Here is a 20,713-nt window from a genome sequence, read left to right as displayed (position 1 = left end):
CCAATTAGTTTGAAGAAATGCTAAATATTTGGTGGATTGTGACTTTTTTCCCATCTCCCCGCAGGAGTTGAATTATGCTCAAGTCCTATTCCAGATGCTGGAACTTTATGGCATCTAATTCAACAATTCATTATTCACCATGTAAACCTAGGCAAGTGTGTGTGTAGAGTCCATTTAAACATGTAAGTCATTGAAGTAACCACTACCTCCCCAGTGTTAGCAGATTCCCATCTGTGTGTACATTGTGGCAAATGTCACTGAAGTGACCAGCAGGAAAAAAGGTTGAATTTTTCATTCCCCAGTCCAACACATTAAATGGTACCCCATAACCAGCTGCTCTGTTATCTGAAGTGAATACAGTAAAAGTATCAGAAACAAGCAGAATTCCTTCTAATCTCTACAATTTTTGATAGAAAGTTAGACCGAGACAGTAACCATTAGCAGTATTTCTGTTCTGTACATCTCCATGGTTTAACATGACTGGAAAGTAACACTCACATCCAATATTACACAGCGGTGCTGTTGATGCATTGTCAGGCTTCATTCCATGGATTCTCCTGCCACCACATTGACCACTTCGTCCCCCTCTGCTGCCACGGCTAGGGTGATCCAAATCACCAAAATTGATTTCCAACTGGGAGGTTATATCGTTTGCTGGTTTGTGGAAGTGATGTTCCAAAACAGATTCATCAGCAGAAACTGTATATTCCAAGTGATAGACATCTGCCTTGCTTTCAAAACGTTTTTCTTCAGTTTTAGAGTTTGTTGGGTATGCCACATCTTCAGTATTCTTGAAAAACAAGCTAAGTGTAAATACCAATTTCAAAAATTACCACCATTTTGATCAGCAACAATTTTAAGAATATTCTGCATGTAGCAACCAGGCACGTTCATTAAAACCATGTTACTGGGACAGTTAAAGTTTATAAAATAATGAGGGGTATAGACGGAGTTAATGGTTGTTGTCTTTTCTCTAGAATGGGGGATTTCAAGACTAGAGGGCGCATTTTTAAAGTGAGTGGTGAGAGATGAGAGATTTAAAAAAGACACGGGGGCAGATTTTCTATTCGGGGTGTTTTGCCTGTGGAATGAATTTCCTGAGGAAGTGGTGGATGTGGGTACAATTACCAAGTTTGAAAAAAGTTGGATAATTACATGAATAGGAAAGGTTTGTAGATCTAAGGGCCAGAAGCAGGCAGGTGGGACTAGTTTAATTTGGGATTATGTTCGGCATGAACTGGCTGGACCAATGGGTCTGTTTCCGTGCTGCATGACTCTGACTCATTTGTGTTAAGAACTGCATTTGTAATTGTATTATTATCTGTGGTTGGTTGGCTCGCTGAGCTAGTTAGTTAGTTCGCAGACGTTTCATTACCCTGCTGGGTAATGTCATCAGTGCAGCTTCCGATGAAGCGCAGTTGTGTTTTCTCGCCTGGTATTTAAACTCCAGAGTCCGTTGGAGTTGATTACCTCATTTCCAGTTTTTCTTCACGGTGTATGTGTAGCGTCTAATTCTATATGTGTTTATTGATGTCCTTCTTGGTGGACAACCAGGCCTGTAGAAATTCCTGTGCCTGTCTCTGGTTGGCCCGTCCTAGGATCCTGATATTATCCCAATCAAATTGGTGGTTCTCCTTATCCGTGTGAATGGAGACGAGTGAGTATTGGTCATATCTTTTGTTGCTAGTTGGTGTTCATGTATTGTTGTGGCCAGTTTCCTTCCTGTCTGTCCAATGTAATGTTTGTTGCAGTCCTTGCATGAAATCTTGTATATCACGTTGGCTCTGTCCATAGTGTTAAGGGGTCTTTGGTTTGAGTTAGCAGTTGGCGTAGGGTCCCAGGACAGGCCAAACAGAGACAAGCAGGAGAATTTCTAGAGGCCTGGTTGTCCACCAAGGAGGCCATCAATAAACATGCAGAATTAGACCCTTTATATGCACCACTGTGAAGAAAAACTGGAAATAAGGTCATCAACTCCAATGGACCCCGGAGTTTAAATACCAGGCGGGAAAACACAACAGCGCTTTGTCAGAGGCTGCACTGATGATGTTACCCAGCAGGGTAATGAAACGTCTGCGAACTAACGAACAAGATCGGCGAGCAAACCAACCACAACACCCACAACCCGAGCTACAAGTCTACTCAAGTGACTTATTATCTGAAAATTGCCGTTTCATAGAACTCAAAGAATCATCCACTGCTTTTCCGACCAAAACACTTTGCAAAATCAAAGTCCATGTCTCTTTGTGTCATCATAATTATGCTGCAACTTTGCCAAGTAAGGTAAAATAACTTTCAACCCTGTCTTCAGCAAATTTAGGCTCATCAAATCAATGAATTTTTCTCACTGTCTGAATGAAATTTTTATTTTTCCAGTCAATAATGTCGAACTTTTTACTTTCTCTTCGAAACCCAGTGAATCTGTTTCCTTCCATCCTGCCATTTTTGCCTGGAGTTTGGTTACAAATTTTTTAAAGTTTCATTTGCTGTGCCCTTTCTCTTTATGCCTTTCAAGTCAGGCCTTTTCAGTTCTTTTTCCTCTCTTTTGGTTTCTTGTTTTTACTTTTCTCTATCTTTTTCCAATTCAAGCAGCTTCATCAGCAATTGAATTCTACCTAACTCGAGGCAAGATTTCTTCAAATTCCAAATACCGTACTACTGCCTCAATACTTTGTATCTCTTGTTCTTACCTCCAGCTAATTCCATGAAACTAACTTTTCTTATTGTTGTGTCTCACTTGGGATACATTTTTTGTCCCAGAAAAGTCTTAGCAAATGACAAATCCATCCCGCTGTTCACTCAGCTTTGAAGACTGTTGGCAAAGGTGAAAGCTGACAGAATCCAAGAAAATTTGCCAAACTGGATCCACAATTGCCTGAGTGAAAGGAAGCAGAGGGTGATGATGTGGAGTTTTTTTTTTTAACTGGAAGTCAGTTTCCAGTGGGGTTCCACAGTGTTGGGGTCCTTGCTGTTGGCTTTTATATAAATGATTTAAACTTGAATGTAGAAAAGTTGATCAATAAGTTCGCAGATGATACAAAAATGGTGGGGTGGTAAATAGCAAGGAGGATAGCCTTAGACTACAAGAGGATATAGACAGACTGGTCAGATGGAATTCAGTCTAGATAAGGGTGAAGTGCTGCACTTGAGAAGGACAAATAAGGCCACGGACTACATGATGAATGGTAGGACTCTGGGAAGCACCAAGGATCAGAGGGACCCTAGTGTCCACATGCACGTGCACGGCTCACTCAAGGTATCAGGAAAGGTGGATAAAGTGGCTCAGAAGGCATATGGGATACTTACCTCTTTTAACCAAGGTGTGGAGTTTAAGAGCAGGGAGGTTATGCTGGATCTGTATAAAACTCTGGTTAAACCACAGCTAGAGTATTGCTTGCAGTTTTGGAATCCACATTATAGGAGGGATGTGATTGTACTCGAGAGGATGCAAAGGATTTTAGCCTGGGCTAGAGAGTTTCCGTTGTCATGACACCGAGAATACAGCTGAACTAAATCAGCCTTTCTACCTTGGATTTGATTTGATTTGATTTGTTTTATTATTATTGTCACATATGGAGATACATTGAAAAGTATTGTTTTGCATGCTTTCCAAACAAATCATACATTATATAAGTACATTGGGGTAATAGAACAGAATGCAGAATATAGTGTTACAGCTACAGAGAAGGTGCAGAGAAAGATCAACTTTAATATGTGAGAGGTTCATTCCTAAGTCTGAAAACAGCAGGGAAGAAGCTGTTCTTGAATCTGACGGTATAAGTTTTTAAACTTTTGTATCTTTTGACTGATGGAAGAGAGGGGAAGAGAGTATAACCAGGGCGGGAGGGGTCTTTGATTATGTTGGCTGCTTTCCTGAGGCAGCAGGAAATGTAGAGGGAGTCAATGGATGAAAGAGATAACAAGGTGTAGAGCTAGATGAACACAGCAGGCCAAGCAGCATCAGGGGAGCAGGAAAGCTGATGTTTTGGGCCTAGACCCTTCTTCAATGGATGAAAGGCTGGTTTCCATGATGATCTGGACTGCATTCACTGCTCTCTGTACTTTCTTGCATTCTTGGGCAGAGCAGTTGCCATGCCAAGCTGTGATGTATCTGAATATGACGCTTTCTATGGTGCACCCGTAAAAATTGGTGAGAGTTATTGTGGACATGTTGAATTTCCTTAGCCTTCTGAGAAGTAGATGTGTTGGTGTGCTTTCTTGACTGTAGCATCGATGTGGATAGACCAGGACAGATTGTTGATGATATTTAGTTCTAGGAATTTGAAGCTCTCGACCTTCTCCACCTCAGCACCATTGCTACAGAGAGGGGCGTTTCCTCCACTCTGCTTTCTGAAGTCGATGGCGAGCGCCTTTGTTTTGCTGACATTGATGGAGAGATTGTTGCCTTTACACCATGTCACCAAGCTATCTCCTTTCTGTATTCTGTCTTGTCATTGTTTGAAATCTGACCCATTTATGGTGGTGTCATCAGATAATTTGTAAATGGAGTTAGCACTGAATCTGGCCACATAGTCATGATTATATAAGAGGCTGAGTACGCCACCTTGCGGGACGTGTGTTGAGGATTATCAAGGAGGAGGTATTATTGCCTATCCATGCTGTTTGTGGTCTGTGGGTCTGGAAGTCGTGGATCCAGTTACAAAGGGGAGAGCTGAGACCTAGGTTTCGGAGTTTGGAGAGGAGTTTGGTTAGAATTATGGTGTTGAAGGCAGAGCTAAAGTCAATAAATAGGAGTCTGACGTAGGTGTCCTCATTATCCACATGTTCCAGGGATGAGTGTAAAGCTGGGAGGTAGACAATCTGGGAGGCTGGAATTGATGTGTGCCATTACAGACCTCTTGAAGCTCTTCATAATGATGGATGTCAGGGCCAGTGGGTGGTAGTCTGATTTTTCTTTGACACCGGAATTATGTGGTGTTCTTGATGCAAGTGGGAGCCTCACATTGGAGTTAGGGTGAGGTTACAAATATCTGCAAATACTCCCACCAGCTGGTCCACGCAGGATGTGAATGCATGGTTAGGACTCTATCTGGGCCAGTCACTTTCTGTGGGTTCTGTATTTGCAACATAGTAAAATTAAACATTTCAAAACCCTCAAAATTGACCCCAGTGGTTTTTGACCAGACTCTTTTTTTTTTGAATAACCAATCCCAGACTTTGGGAATAATCAATTTTTGACATCGTTTGTTGCTGAAACAAAAATCTTGTCAATTTATTGACAACACAGTAATTTTAGCAGAGCAGAAAATTAAATAACAAAGGAATCTAATTGGTCTATGTTTTCAACCCAACAGCCTTTGTATTCAGTCCCATTCACACAAAAGACAGGCAAGCAAACACAGTTAATGGATAAGTAAAACATAATAACCAAACAGACCAAACTACCTAAGTGGTTTTCACAATGCATTGTTCCACAGACATAGATGAGGCATAGATTTTCTGAGGATATCGATCAGGGTTACCATTACAGATAAAGGCAATAATACTATTAACTTTGTTATCTGCTCCGAGTTTCCAAGAGCTGCTCATAGGAGGTTAGGCAGGGGCTTTCAAATATTCATACTGTAGTACCAATAGTCAGGTGCCATTATTCACAGAAAACACAGTCCAAAACCCAATTTAAACTCTGACCACTCCCTGACAGACTCCTCTACATGGTCCTAGTTACCATTCAACTGCTTAACTATAAGATATCTCCCAGACTTGCTGAAACCAATTCCCAGGTACTGACCTCTTCAACAGCTAACTTCTGATATCTATTCAAAATAATGCTCTTCCCCAGTGACAATGCACCTGCAAAACCTTTTGATCAGGCATCAACCTGCAATTAACTTCCAGGCCTGGCCTTATCAATAAACAATGCCTTGTTTGGTCTGTTTTTCTTTTAAAATAAGCTGTTACCCATAGTCCAAAAATCACCTTTCACTCACAGTTCCCAGTTCACAGCTCCAAACCAAAATTGATAAATAATCAAAATAAAAACAATGGAAGATCAGCGAGGGCTTGAATACAGTTATAAAGGGAAATTGGATAAGATTGGGGCTGTTTTCCTTAGACCAGAGAAAGTTGAGAAGAGACATGATTGAGATGGATTGAGGGGCATAGATAAGGTAGATAAGCAGAACATTTTCCACTTGATGGAAGAATCGATGACCAGAGAACATAGATTTAATGCAAGGGCAGAAGGTATGTAGGAGATGTGAAGAAAAATGTTTTTAGCCAAAGGGTGGTGGGAATCTGGAACTCGCTGCCGGTATGGGTGGTAGAGGCAAATCCTTATAACATTTAAGAAATATTGAGATGTGCACTTGCAATGTGAAGACTGTGTGGTCAAGAGCTGGAAAATGGCATTAGAATAATTGTGAGACAACAAGGTGCAGGGCTGGATGAACACAGCAGGCCAAGCAGCATCATAGGAGCAGAGAGGCTGACGTTTCGGGCCTAGACCCTTCATCAGAGAAGGGGGTTCTGAAATAAATAGGGAGAGAGTGGGAGGCGGATAGGTGGAGAGGAAACAAACAGGTCGAAGAGGCGGGGATGGAGCCAGTAAAGGTGAGTGTAGGTAGGGAGTTATGAAGGGGATAGGTCAGTCCAGGGAGGACGGACAGGTCAAGGGGGCGGGATGAGGTTGGTCGGTAGGATTGTTATTGACTGTGTAGACATGATGAGCCAAAGAGCCTTATTCTGTGCTGTACATGTCTATCACTCTGCGACTTAGTATAATAAAATATACTGTACAAGAACTGTTAGTTTAAACCTTAGCCAAAATCCCAGTGCGTCTGTCTTTATTTGTTAATCTGTGGTCTCATGAGAGTACCAATTCTTGTTATCTTGGTACAGACTGATTATCTTTTCTCTCTGTAGAAATCCAAAAACCTACATTTTAAACGGAAAGAATTAAACTACAATGTTCACAGCTTAAACCAAAAGAATTATTCTTAACAAAAGGGAAAGAATGCCAACAGCAATAACTGTGTTAAATAACTAGTTTATGTAAAGATATTAAAAATACAACAAACTTTTATTGCACTGTGAACCAAAATTTTTAACTCTGTTTTTGTCCTACATCCATTTGACACAGATACAACGCAGTACAGTGAGGGTCTAAGAACTCTTACTCTCTGCCGTTAGCTTCACCATCCCAGAAATCCGATTTGTGCTTAGTAGAAAGTTTTGGTTTTCAAGGTCTTGAAATCCTTGAGCCAGCACACACAATTTCAACTGAACATTTTGTTGAAAGAGATGCCTTTTTTATTCACTTGTGGAACGTGTGCATTGCTGGCTGGCCAGCATTTATTGCCTGTCCGTAGTTGGCCTTGAGTCGGTAGTGGTGAGCTGCCTTCATGAAATGCATCAGTCCATATACTGTAGGTAGCGCCACAATGTCCTTAGGGAGGCAGTTCCAAGATTTTGACCCAGCAACTAGACTGTTCTAAACTTTCACAAGCACAGCAGTATGTCCTCAGAGTGGTCCTGAACTAACAAGTTTTTAAACTCATTTGTAGCCCATTCAAGTGTTTAAACATAAAAATAACCAGCAGCACAGCATTATGTTTCTTCCTGAAAGTTATTTGAGTAAGAAACGATTGTAAATACACTTTTAGCTAATGTTTAACCCCAAGGATGAAAGGTACATATGAAGATGAAAATGAAATCAGTCTCTTCTATTGCTGCATGCCTGCATTGTTTGAAGATTATCTTTCCCAAGTGAAGGTGTTGGAACTTGAAATCAGAATTTAGCAATTATGATGATTTGTGTTGTTGAGGAGTTAGAGTTTCCCCAACATGTGAACTTAGCAGAACATTTCCTGTGAGAACAGATGGCTCACTTGTTTCACTTTTATGGCACTGCAAGTCATGATTCTTGATAGGTACATGTGACAATAAATCAATCAATGAATTAATCAATCAATGATAGCCTGGTTGAGTACAGCAGTTCTGGATACCCTTCTCTGTCTCCCTTCCCTTGAGAAGCGGCATCTGCTTCAAGGTGTCTCTCATGGTCTCGGCACAAAGTGGCTGCTCGTAGCTAAACCTCTGTACTGGTCAAGAATTAAAATTGCAGCTATCCCAAAACTTGTTGATTGTGCTACCATATTAGGTTAGCCTAGGTCTGGATCACAGATCCATCCACTGTCTTTGAATCAAGGTCATTAACTTCTTTGGGGTGTGTTCATCCAGCTCTACACCTTATTATCATTAACTTCTTTATTAACTCTTATCTGTGGTTAACTCTTATCCTATCAGATTTGCAGTGAGAGATTTCTCCCACACAAAGCTATGTTGACTATCGCTAATTAGTCCTTACCTTTTCAAATACATGTAAATCCTGTCCCTCAGAATCCCCTCCAACAACTTGCCAATGACTGATGTCAAGCTCACCAGTCAATAGTCACTGGCTGTTTGTTACCATCCTTCTTAAACAGTGGTACCACATTATCCAACTTCCAGTCTTCTGGCACCTCACTTGCAGCTATTAATGATACAAATATCTCAGCAAGGGGCCCAGCAATCACTTCCCTCACTTCCTACAAAGTTCTAGGGTACACCTGATCAGGTCCTGGGGATTTATCCACCTTTATGCATTTTAGGATGTCCAGCACCATCACCTCTGTTACGTGAACACTTTTCAAGATGTCATTATTTACTCCTCAAGTTCTGTAGCTTCCATATCCTTCTCCACAGCAAAAACACTGATGCAAAATACTCATTCAGTATCTCACCCCTCTACTGCGGTTCCACACATAGGTGGCCTTGCTTATCTTTAAAGGGCTTTATTCCCTCCCTATATTAGTCTTTTGTCCTTAATGTATTTGTAGAAATCCTTGAATTCTCCTTAACCCTATTTGCCAAAACTATTTCATGTCCCCTTTATTTTCACTTCCTGATTTTGTTCTTAAGTATACTCCTATGCCCTTATAATCCTGTAGGGATTCATTTGATCCCTGCTGTGCATGAGTCTCTGTGAGCGCGAGTTGGAGCGTGAATGTCTGAGCGCGAGTTGGAGTGTGTGTGAGAAGGAGCAAGTGTCTGTGAGCGTGAGTGTCTGAGCAGAGGAGGAGTGTGAGTGATGAATACAAAGGCCAGTCACTATTTTTGAAACTGCAGAATTACACTTATGCATTCCAGTGGCTGGTTTTTACTATGCAGTAGCAGTGAAATTTTCTTTTCACATGATTCAAAGTATCAAACCTGTTCATCTAAAGAAATATAATGAAATGTTGGGCATGCCTGAAATCTTAGTCCATTTTTAAGGACTGCCTACTCAACTCTGTTTGGCCCTTGCTCCAGATGTTTTTATATTAAGTGTCTTGAACCGTTTTAGTTATGCTGCTATTTTACTCTAGTTTATGTTGCTTTTCTCAGCAGTATTAAGCTGTCTGAACATGTTTGGTGGAAATATGTGAAATTGCTTGCTGAAGCTCTGACTGTGTGAAACTCCCCATATGGCTTCTGGTATGGAGTCTAAGGCTGAGGGTCCTCCTGTCTGGGGTGCAACATCTGAACAGGATCAGGCAGCTAGCCAGGTGAGTGGAGTCTATCTGATCTTTTCTCATTGAGATGGGAATCCCTTTATATGTCTGGTGCTTGATCTCTGATTTATTGGTTAGGCAGGTTTTTCTGCTCAATATTCTGCATTCTAGTTTCAACCAAACTAGAATGCACTTGGGCTATTCTGAGTTGGAGTTGGAGATGTGGAGAACTGAGATACGGGAAAGATGTGAGAGATGGAGTGAAGAAAGGGAAGTTTCTATTGGCCAAATGAATCACTTGTTTCTCTTCTAACTAATTAAGTGCCCAGGTTTAATGTTGCCTCCTATTAGACTACCTAATGGGTATGTATTGACTGCAGCTCCAAGTTGATGACCAGGGCCACACTAATTTGAAATAACTGATGTTAATTTCTGTTTTACGATGTGTAGAGTTCCAAGCTTTCACCTGGTGTTTCGTTTATCAGATTCTAGGATCATGTTGCAAGATGGGATGTTTTGTTATAACTCTGTTGATCTCTTTTTGAGTGAAATTATATGTGTGCTTTTAAATAACAAGCTCTGTTTCTGCAGTCTTCTATGCGACACTAAGGCCTGGCTTGGATTGAAATAAAAAATTCCATATTCAGAGAGTGATAGAGCATAGAAAAATGTCATTCAGACCATAGTGCCAATGCTTGATCTTTGTTAAGAATCATTCAATCATTCAATCATTCCACTCCCCTGCTGTTCCCTCATAGCCCCTAATTTATTTCCCTTGAAGTTTTATCTAATTCTCTTTTTGAAAATTATTATTGAATCTGACTCTACCATCCTTTAAAATAGTGATTCCTGATCACAACAACTTGATATACCAAAAGTTTTTTTTTAAAAAAAATTATCTTATGACTCCAATTTATTTCACAGCATCATGAGTGTAAAGACCGTATCATTTTATTTTCTGTATTTTTGATTGGGGAACTGAATTGGAAAAAGGGCTATTTTACAAGGAAGGCCTGAGGAAAGAATTGCTACAGTTTTAGAAAGCAAGTTTCTGAAACTCTGGTTACATTGCTGCTTTGCAAGCAGTGGGGGAGAGTGTAAAATGATGGTATGGCAGTAGGGTGTATGTACAGAGTGATATTTGGTCAGCAACAAGTAGCTGATTGATTTGTGCAATTATAACCAGTCCATGGATGTTGAAAGTCATCAGTCTGACAACAATTCTCTTGATTCCTGGCTAGCTGAACAGCTTGTGGTGTGAATGATACAGGAAGAGCTCCTGAACCTCTAGAAAGGGAAGTTAATTTCTCTGACCCATTGGTTAAAAGCAACAGTTTATAACAATAAGTCAGAGATTTTATTATTTGTGAACCAATCACTCTTGCCTTTTGTAAAGAAGTGAAAGAACCCAAAAAAGATTGGTGAAGACAAGTATTAGTCCATTACAACCAGAAACAGAGGAATTTATAATGGGGAGCAAAGAAATGGCTAACCAACTAAAGACATACTTTGGTTCTATCTTCATAAACAAGGACATTAATAACATTTCAGAAATGTTGGGGAACTTAGTGAGAGGAGGGACTGAAGGAAATCAGTTTTAGAAGGGAGGTGGTATTAGGGATGCGAGGAAGATAAATCCCCAGGACCTGATAACATACGTCCCAGAGAATTAAGGAAGTGTCCCTAGAAATAGTAGAAACATTGGTTATCTTCCAAGATACTACAGACTCTGGAACAGTTCTTATGGATTGGGAAATAGTTAATGTAACCCTCTCTTTAAAAAGGGATGCAGAGAAAACACCGGAAATTATAGACTAGTCAGCTTGACAGCAGTAATGGGGAAATTGCTAGAGTTATTATAAAAGGTTTAATAGCTGAGCTCTTGAAAAAACAGTGGCAGGATTGGGCAGAGTCAGCATGGATTTACAAAGGGAAGGGACAAATCTTCCAAATGTTACGGACTAGATCAAACCCCTCAAAATATATGAAGACGACAACCTGGACCCTAACATTTCATATTTTAAAAGCAAGTGCCAGATGTTGTTGTCCAGATGCAATGTGATTTGTCAACAACTAGTCTTGAAACAAAACACGCTTTATTTATACACTATGGTTAAAATACAACAAAAGAAAGAAGTGGAATACCTTAACTGTGTTGGAGAATTTAACAGAATGATAGATTATTGAAACAGTAGTAGTTAAATATAGTAACATCCCATATACACACCGTTAGCAAATGTAAATTCAGTGAAATAGATTGCCTGGCATGTAATTCTAAAAGCAGGAAGAGACCCCAGCTTTTCACCGTAACCAAGAGAGAAAAAACAACTTCCATATCCAGCTTCAATACCCCAGCAACTGCTCATGAAGGCTAAAACAAAAAAAATGCTGTTTGTGTGGGAGCTTGACCCGACGCATTCAGGCTGCTTTTATTGTTACAACACTTTTTTTTAAAAAAAAAACACCCAAGGCCTCTCAATCTGTTTACTTTATTGGCTTCGGAGCAGACTGCTCAGAGCCTCTGTCTCCATCTTTCTTCATGCATAAAAGGAGAAAAACACCTCTTAAAGCCATAGTATGTTGTCACACAGAATTCAAGGTTCTAATTCATGGAGTTGATGAGGGGGAGCCAGTAGATGTGGTTCACCTAGAATAGTGTGCAAAATTAAAGTCCACAGCATTGGGGTTAATGTATTGAAATGGATAGAAAACTGGTTGACAGACAGGAAACAAAGAGCAGGAATAGGTCTTACTCTGAATGGCTGGCAATGGCAAGTGGGATTAGTGCTAAAGCCCCAGCTATTCACAAATATTCATAGATATGTGAATAGATCTCGGAAATATGTAAAAACAGAGTTGTTGCAGTGGATGATTTTAATTTCCTCAATATTCACTGGGATTCCCTTTGTGCCAGGGACTTTGATTGGCAGAATTTGTTAGGTGCATCCAAAAGGGATTGTTGAAACAATATCAAGATAGACAACTAGGGAAGGGGGCCATTATTAGACCTTGTATTGGGAATGACCTTTCCAGTGATCAAAATTTCAGTAGGGGAGCATTTTTGGAACCGTGATCATAATTCCATGAGTTTTAAAGGAGTTACGGATAAGGATAAGACTGGTCCTCAGGTGAAAGTGCTAAATTGGGGAAAGGCTAATTACGAGAGTATTAAGCAAGAACTGGAAAAATTAGATTGGGTATAGTTGTTTGAAGGCAAATCCACATCTCACATGGGGAGTCTTTCCAAAGCCACTTGACCAGAGTTCAAGACTAGTGTGTTCCTGCGAGATGAAAGGTAAGGATGGCAAGATTCAGGAACTTCTGATGACAAGGGATGTTATAAATGTTGTAACTTTAGTTAAAAAGAAAAATGAAGCATGTGTAAGGTTTAGGAATTAGAATTAATCAAAGCCTTTGAGCATAAAGGAAATGAAGAGGGCTAGAAGGGGCCATGAAACGTCATTGGCAAGTCGGATTAAGGAGAATCCCAAGGCATTCTGTATGTATGTTCGGACCAAGAGGGAAATTTAGATCCATTGAAGGATAAAGGACGAATTTATGTGTTCTGCCAGAGGGCGTGGTTGAAGTCCTTAGTGAGTACTATGCATTGGTATTCACCAGGGAGAGAGACATGGATGATGGTAAGTTTAGAGACTAGTATGTGGATATTCTGGGCCATGTTGAGAATTAAGATGGATGAGGCATGGGGTGCCTTGAAAAACATTTTAAGGTAGATAAATTCCCAGGGCCTGATGGGTTCTATCACAAGATACTGAAGGAGGCAAGAGAGGAGATTGCTAAGGCCTTGACAGGGAACTTGTATCTTCTTTAGCTACAGGCGAGGTCCAGAAGACTGAAGAATAGCCAGGGTTGTTCCTTGGTTCAATAAGGGCAACAACAATAATAAAGGGAATTATAGTACAGTGAAGCTTACATCAGTGGTTGGGAAATTATTGGAGAAGATTCTTAAGAACAGGATTTGCTTGCGTTTACTTGGAGACGAATGGACTTATTAGGGATAGTCAGCATGGCTTTATGCGGTGGAGGTCTTGTCTCAAAAATTTGATTGAGTTTTATGAGGGAGTGATGATGAGGATTGATGAGGGTAGGGCACTGGATGTTGTTGACGTGGATTTTATGAAAGCATTTAACACAGTTCCTCGTGGTAGGTGGTCCAGGCAACAGGGTGTCCTTGTTCATGAATCACAAAAAAACTAGCATTCTGGTTCACTGAGTAGTAGAAAATGCAAATGGAATGTTGTTTCTATTTCAAAGGGAATTAAGTGTAACAGTAAGGAAGTTTAGCTAAACTATACATGGAAGAAGTCAGAACACAGCTGGAATATTGCGATCAATGTTGGGCCCCTTAGTTACGGAAAGATAAACTAGCATTAAGGTTCACTGGGCTGATACCAAGTTCAGAGGGACTGATTTATGAGGAGATGTTGTGTAGATGTGGCCTGTACTCATTGGAATACAGAAAAATGAGAGGTGACTTTATTGAAATATACAAGATGCTTTGGGATTTGACAGGGTAGTTGCATAAAGGTTGCTTTCCCTTATGGGAAAGTTTGGCACAAGAGGGAATCATCTCGGAATAACAGATCACACATTTGAGACAGTGATGAGGAAGAATTCCTTCTCTGAGGGTAGTGTAACTGTGAAATTCCCCACTACAGTGAGCTGTTGAGGCTGGATTGTTAAGTATATTCAGGACTAAAGTAAACTGAGATGAATCAGGAAGAGAATCAAGGATTAAGGGGAAAAGGTAGAAAAGTGGAATTAAGGATTATCAGCTTAGCTATCACTTCGTTGCATGATGGAGCAAACTCAATGGCTAAATAGCCTAATATTGCTCCTGTGCCCTGTGGTTTCATACTGTACCTCACTTCCAACACATTACCCATAGACAAAGGGATAAATTCCAGAACATATGGGAACTGTTCAGCCTGTGTTACTTTCAAAACAAAACCAAAACCAATCCATTCTCTGTTCTAGAGCTTCGATTTGTAGATGTCAATGTGTGCCCTTACTCAAAAGTTGAGCTTCAGGTGATTATTGGCCCCTTAAGGATGTACTTGCATCGGAATCAGTTCAAAGAAGGTTCGCAGGATTAATTCCAGAGATGAAAGGCTTGTTGTACGAGAAGAGATTGATGGGGAGAAATAAATGTTCAGTTGTATGTTATAGCTCTTCTGGATATAAAAAATAGATGCTAAAGGGGATCGACAAAGTAGACATAGAGAGCAAATTTGGGCAATCTAGAGCAAAAGTTTATAGTTTTTAGGTTAAATGGTGGCAGATTTAAAACAGAGATGAGACCAAATTACTTCTCTGAAAGGGTTGTGAATCAGTGGAAATCACTAGACCCCAGATTGTAGGCATTGGGACATTGAGTAAATTTAAGGAGGCGACATTGGTAACAGGTTGAAGGGCTATGGGCAGTGGCCAAAAAGTGGAGGCCAAGATGAGATCAGCCATGATCATGTTAAATTGCAGAGCCAGCTCGAGGGGCTGAATTTCTTGCTGCTGGTCCAAGTTCTTATTTTTTTATGTTCTCCGAAGCGTGATGGGAAAATTGACCTTTCATGAAGCACATGAGAAACTAAGGTCCTGTTCCAGCCAGCTCTCACAGCAAAGCACCTCCCTCTGCTATTTAAGATTAATGGTGAGACTCCGGAAGTGTAGACTATTTTCTTTATCTTGGCAAGCTCTTGATGATGGAGGAAGGCTTAGGCGATGAAGTTAAAATTCATCATTGTCTCCTATGTTCCAGATCTGATGTTAGGTGGAACTAGAGATTAAGCCCATGTTTTAGTAGACAGCTCTCATCCTTGTGCTCCTCTTGGCTTCAGAGACTTGGACAACTGACAGCGGTGCCCTCAAATTATTGAGATGTATTGCCAGCAGTGCCCTCACAGGATCCTGCTAATAAGGTAGCGAGAAAGAGGGTCCATCAGCAGCACCCTCTCCCAGGCAACTTCCGTAGCATGAACGTGCCAGAAGACTCCTCTTCTCTTCTGTTTTATTTGTCTATTCAGTGGAGCCTCTTGTTATCTCAGCAGGTCTGGCAGCATCTGTGGAGACAAATCAGAATAAATGTGTTTCGGGTTATGTGACCCTTCCTCAGAACTGATGGTAGCTAGGAAGATGTCAGTTTATATGCAGAAGATAGGGTGGGGGGAGGGTGTAAGGATAAAGACAGTGGGGGATAAGGCCAACGAGAGGGAAGAACAGTTGGACAGACAAAGGAGTGGATAACGATCTGGCTAGGACGGTGAACAAGAACTTGAACAAGGAACTTTTTTTTTCCTTTCAGGCATCAAAGCACACAAGATGCAACAACTTAGAGATACCCAAGAACCTCCAGAAGTTTCTTCTATTCTCCTTCCCCCTGATTCCATCCCCTTCCCCAACCCTGCTGTCATGTATATACTGTCCCTCCTAAGCTTGGGCTCTCTGATACTGAACGTTCTGTACTCAGCAAAGGTCTCAGTTTTATCCCTCTGCATTCCCACCTTAATGAATTTTGGGCACGGCATAATGTTGAACTCTTCTTCCGTTGTCTTTGCTTCCGTGCCCACTTTGTCCACAGACCCCTTAGCCATCTCCAACACTCTCCTCCACCTGGACCCCTCCCTCTGGCCTTTGACCTGCATTTGACCTGTTCATTGAGAACTGTCGACATGACAAAGCTTGCCTCAATTCCCCCCGCAACCCTGCCACTGCTCCCTTACTCATTCCAACCTATCCTTCTGGGAACTGACTGCACTCCATGCTCTCAGATCCAACCCTGTCTTTGTAATTAAGCCTGCTGACAAGGGTGGTGCTGTTGTTGTCTGGCAGACCGATCGCTACAATACAGCAGCTGAGCGCCAGCTCTCAGATACCTCCTCCTATCTCCCACTGGACCATGACCCCCAATGGAACATCAGGCCATTGTGTCAGCTATGGTCACCAACCTCATTTCATCCGGTGATCTCTTTCCCCCACTGCCTCCAAGCTGATAGGCTGGCTGCCAACATCCAGTATAAACCCACTGACTCCCACAATTACCTTGATTCGACATTGACTCACACCCTGAACATAAAAGAATACAGCACAGCAACGGGCCCTTTGGCCCACAATGTTGTGCTGAACATGATGCTGAGTTAAATGTTCATGTTCATGTGCTTGTCTAAACGTGCCTTAAACGTCCCTATTGGATCTGCCTCCACCACCATCTGTGTGGAAAAAAAATTGCCCCTCACATCTTCTTTGAACTTGCCCCGTCTTGCCTTAAACGCATGCCCCCTTGTATTAGACACTTCAACTCTTGCATAAAAGATTGTGGTAGTCAGTCCTATTCATCTGTCTCTTTGGGCTTATCCCAACCTATCGTTTACTCCTTAGCCCCTGCCTGCACCTTTATCTTCTTCTTCTTATAAACCTGACATTTTCCTAGCTGCTGTAAGTTCTGAGGAAGGGTCACTCGACCTGAAACATTAACTCTGATTTCTCTCCCCAGATGCTGTCAGACCTGCTGAACTTTTCAAGCAATTTCTGTTTTTGTTTCTGATTTACAGCGTCCACAGATTTTTTTTGTTTTTATTTCCTCTTGTCATCTCATTGTCGCAAACAGTTTGTCAATCATAGGAAGCCAGTTAAGAATTGATGTGGGTTTTAGCTCTAAGGGTAGGTTGGTTTAGATGTGTGATAATCTGAGGCTTCTTGGTTTGTTTCCTCTGCAACCCCACATGTTCTTAACCAGATATGTTCCTTCCAAGGTACATTTTGTTCCGGAGAGCAATGCAGTTGCTCAGATTGTTTACACAGATGAACAGGACCGACCACCACAGCAGGTGGTTTACACAGCGGATGGCACATCGTACACATCTGTGGATGGGACAGAACATACTCTGGTGTACATTCATCAATCTGATGGAGCACAGGTATGCAGTCATTGCAGTGAGGATGTTCAGCCATTACAGTTGTATGGAATTGGGTGACTGGAAGTATTGTTTTTAGTTGTAGAGATGTACAGCACTGAAACAGACCTTTTGGTTCAACTCGTCTCATGCTGACCAGATATCCTAAATTAATCTAGTTCCATTTGCCAGCATTTGACCCATATCCCTGCAACTTCCTAGTCATCTACCCATCCAAATGCCTTTTAAATGTTGTAATTGTACCAGCTTCCACCACCTCCCCTGGCAGCTCAATCCAAACACACTCATTCCATATGTGCTTCTGGGGTTCTTTGAAAGGAGACTGGTCTAAGCAATCTGTGAGCCGTATGTCTGCAATGGGGAAATTGGTTGGGTCATGGGCAAGAGGGCTACCTGTACACAAGTGAGTGGGATTTTTTCATGTACACACACCTTCGCACACCAGCCTGTGCTAGCTATGTGTTGATAGCTGAATTGAATCTCTTCAGGATATTGGTAAGCATCTTAGCTTGGGCTGTGAGAGTATCCAAACCACTGATGCAGGTGAAGTTGCAATCTGATAGTTTTCTCCATGTATGATATCAGTAACCCAAGTACAGTGTGGAAGTTGTTGAAGCTAATGGTGAATCGGGAAGATTTGGCATCAAATTTGAGATCTACAGATTATCATCTGTCTTAGAGTCTCTTGATGTAGCTGAGAATCAAAGTCTGTGTGATTTTAATATTTTTGTTCCCTGCTTTGCAATGTTTTACTATATTCCTGCTGCTGTGTCTGTTTATATTACTGTAATGTTTCAAACTGCTTTTCTGCTGAGGAATGAATGAGTGAAGCTTTTTAAGGACTTGAAACACCTGTTGATTGGTATCTTTAATTGAAATCAGGAACTGTACTGTTTAATGTTTCTGTTTTACAAGACTGTTTTCGCAGACCAGTCCCAGGTCGCATACATCCAACAGGATGCAACTACCCAGCAGGTAAGAAGACAAAAGATTCAACCCTGATCTGTGCAACATTTCCATTGTGTGAGAAACTGATAAACTGAAGTGTGATACATGCTTTTTCTGATGGAACAATAATTGCGTACTGCACATGAGCAGACACTGTACCTCACGACAAGCTGATAGTGGGCTCCTTGTGTCCTGTATATTAAGGCTTGTCATTGTTTTTCATATGTACAGCTTATGAAGACAGGCTGGTTTTGAGTTCCTGTCATTTGTTGCAGGAAAACACCTTCAAGAGAAGGCAATGAAACCAATTAAAGGTTGTTTCTTTGGCTCCCTATCCTATCTTATAGAATCATAGAGATATACAGCATGGGAACAGGCTCTTTGGCCCAAACTCCTCCATGCTGACCAGTTTCCTAAGCTGAACTAGTCCCATTTGCAAATATTTGGCCTGTATTCCTCTAAACTTTTCCTATTCGTGTACCGGTCCAAATGTCTTCTAAATGTTGTAATTGTACCTGCCTCTACTACTTTTCTCTGGCAGCTCATTCCATATATGCACCAACCTCTGTGAAAAAGTTGCCCTTCAGATCCCTTTCCCCTCCCTCCTCATACCTAGCTGCTTTTTGTGTTAATACTTCTCAGCTAACGTTCACCAGCAGCCTAAGAAATTGTTTGCAGGCATTGATAGCAGTTCATTTTAAGTAATTCTTTCTGGTATTTTACTTATACTTCCCTGAATGCCTGAGGTTAATGTAAAATGCATTGAATTTTAAAGCAAGTGTCGTGTAGAAAGAGGTGATTCAGCCAACTGTAGAATGAAGCAACACAGACAGAAGCCGTAAAGATTTAGCATCATACTCTTGCTTTTGTACACTGTTCCTGTAATTATTGAATCAAAGTGTCCCAATCCTTTCTCAATCTGTCCTGTCAATTTCAAAGAATTTGACCTCAAAGTGTCTCATTCCCTCAATCCCTCTCAGAATGATACCATTGAGTTTATATTGCCATTTCTCATTTGTTGGACCAAAATGTATCACTTTACTACATTGAATCTCATCTGCCATGTACCTATCCATGTGATAATTTGCCTTTGTGAAAAACAAAATACTGCAGATGCTGGAAATCTGAAATAAGAACAGAAATTGCTGGAAATCTGAAATTAGAACAGAAATTGCTGGAAATACTCAGCGGGTCTGACAGCACTTTTAGTGAGAGAAACAAGGTTAACGTTTAAGCTGGATAACTTTTTATTAGAACAGATGAAACAGAACACTGAGTTGAAATATCAGCTCCTTTTGCATATGCTACCAGACTTAATCAACATTGCTGGGAAGATGCCAGCATTGCTACGGGAGCAAGGCTAAGGGCACAGCTAGTTCTGAGCACAAGTCTTTAGTTATATTGCTGGCATGCAGTATACAGTTACATGCAGTCAACAAAAGAATAATATGCAGGTCCAGCAAGAAACAGGACTGTTGGTCTTTATTGTGGGGGTGAGGGGTGGGGGGGCGGTGCAGTGGTGTGTAAGTATAGACGTATGGAAGTCCTGCTACAGTTGTTTTGGGAATTGGTGAGACAGCACCTGGAGTAACTTCTTGTTTGTAGTTTGCAGTTTTTGTCTCCTTTTAAAAAGTAGGGTTATAATTGCATTGGAAGCAGTTTAGAGAAGGTTCACTTGGCTGATTTCTGGGTTGAAAACATTATTTTGAGCAGAAAGGTTGTACAGTTTGGGCCTATTTCAGTATCCAAGGTTCAACCATCAATTGCTTTATCAATAACCCTCCGTCCATTATACGGTCAGAAATGGGGATGTTTGCCGATGATTGCACAATGTTTAACACCTTTCATGACTCCTCGGATACTGAAGCAATTCATGTGGAAATGTAGCAAGACCTGGATAATATCCAGGCATGTGCTGAAAAGTGGTAAGTAACATCTGCGTCACACAAATGCCAAACAATGATCATCTCAAATAAGAGACACATTAACCATTGCCCCTTGATTTTCAATAGTGTTACCATCACTAAATTGCCAGCTATCTAGATCCTGGGGTTTCCATTGACCAGACATTGTACTAGCCATATGAATTCTGTGGCTACAAGAGCAGGTCAGTAGACAGCAATTCTGACTCCCTAAACCTGTCCACCATCTACAAGGCACAAGTCAGTGAGATGGATTAGTCACTACTTGCCTGGATGAGTGCAGCTTCAACAACACTCAAGAAGCTCTAGGATAACACACACCACTTGACTGATGCCCTACTCACCACCATTCATTCCCTACAACCAAAGGGTGGCACGGGTGGCTCAGTGGTTAGCACTGCTGCCTCACAGCACCGTGGAC

At 41.2% G+C, this 20,713-nt stretch overlaps 1 protein-coding gene across 1 annotated transcript in view; it reads left to right on the top strand.

Moving 5' to 3' along the window:
- LOC109927169 (PR domain containing 10) overlaps nt 1–20,713 on the top strand; it is a 149,787-nt gene that overhangs the window by 5,529 nt on the left and 123,545 nt on the right. The window contains exons 2-4 of the mRNA XM_048615381.1: nt 9,388–9,548; nt 17,261–17,425; nt 18,338–18,397. Of these exons, the coding sequence (XP_048471338.1) occupies nt 9,468–9,548; nt 17,261–17,425; nt 18,338–18,397 (306 nt within the window). The 5' untranslated portion in view covers nt 9,388–9,467. The remainder of the gene's footprint in view (nt 1–9,387; nt 9,549–17,260; nt 17,426–18,337; nt 18,398–20,713) is intronic.

This window comes from Rhincodon typus, chromosome 32 (assembly GCF_021869965.1).
Source record: "Rhincodon typus isolate 14 chromosome 32, sRhiTyp1.1, whole genome shotgun sequence".
Lineage (NCBI taxonomy): Eukaryota > Metazoa > Chordata > Chondrichthyes > Orectolobiformes > Rhincodontidae > Rhincodon > Rhincodon typus.
Note: the sequence above shows the minus strand (reverse complement) of the source record. Positions and strands in the feature narration are given on the sequence as shown.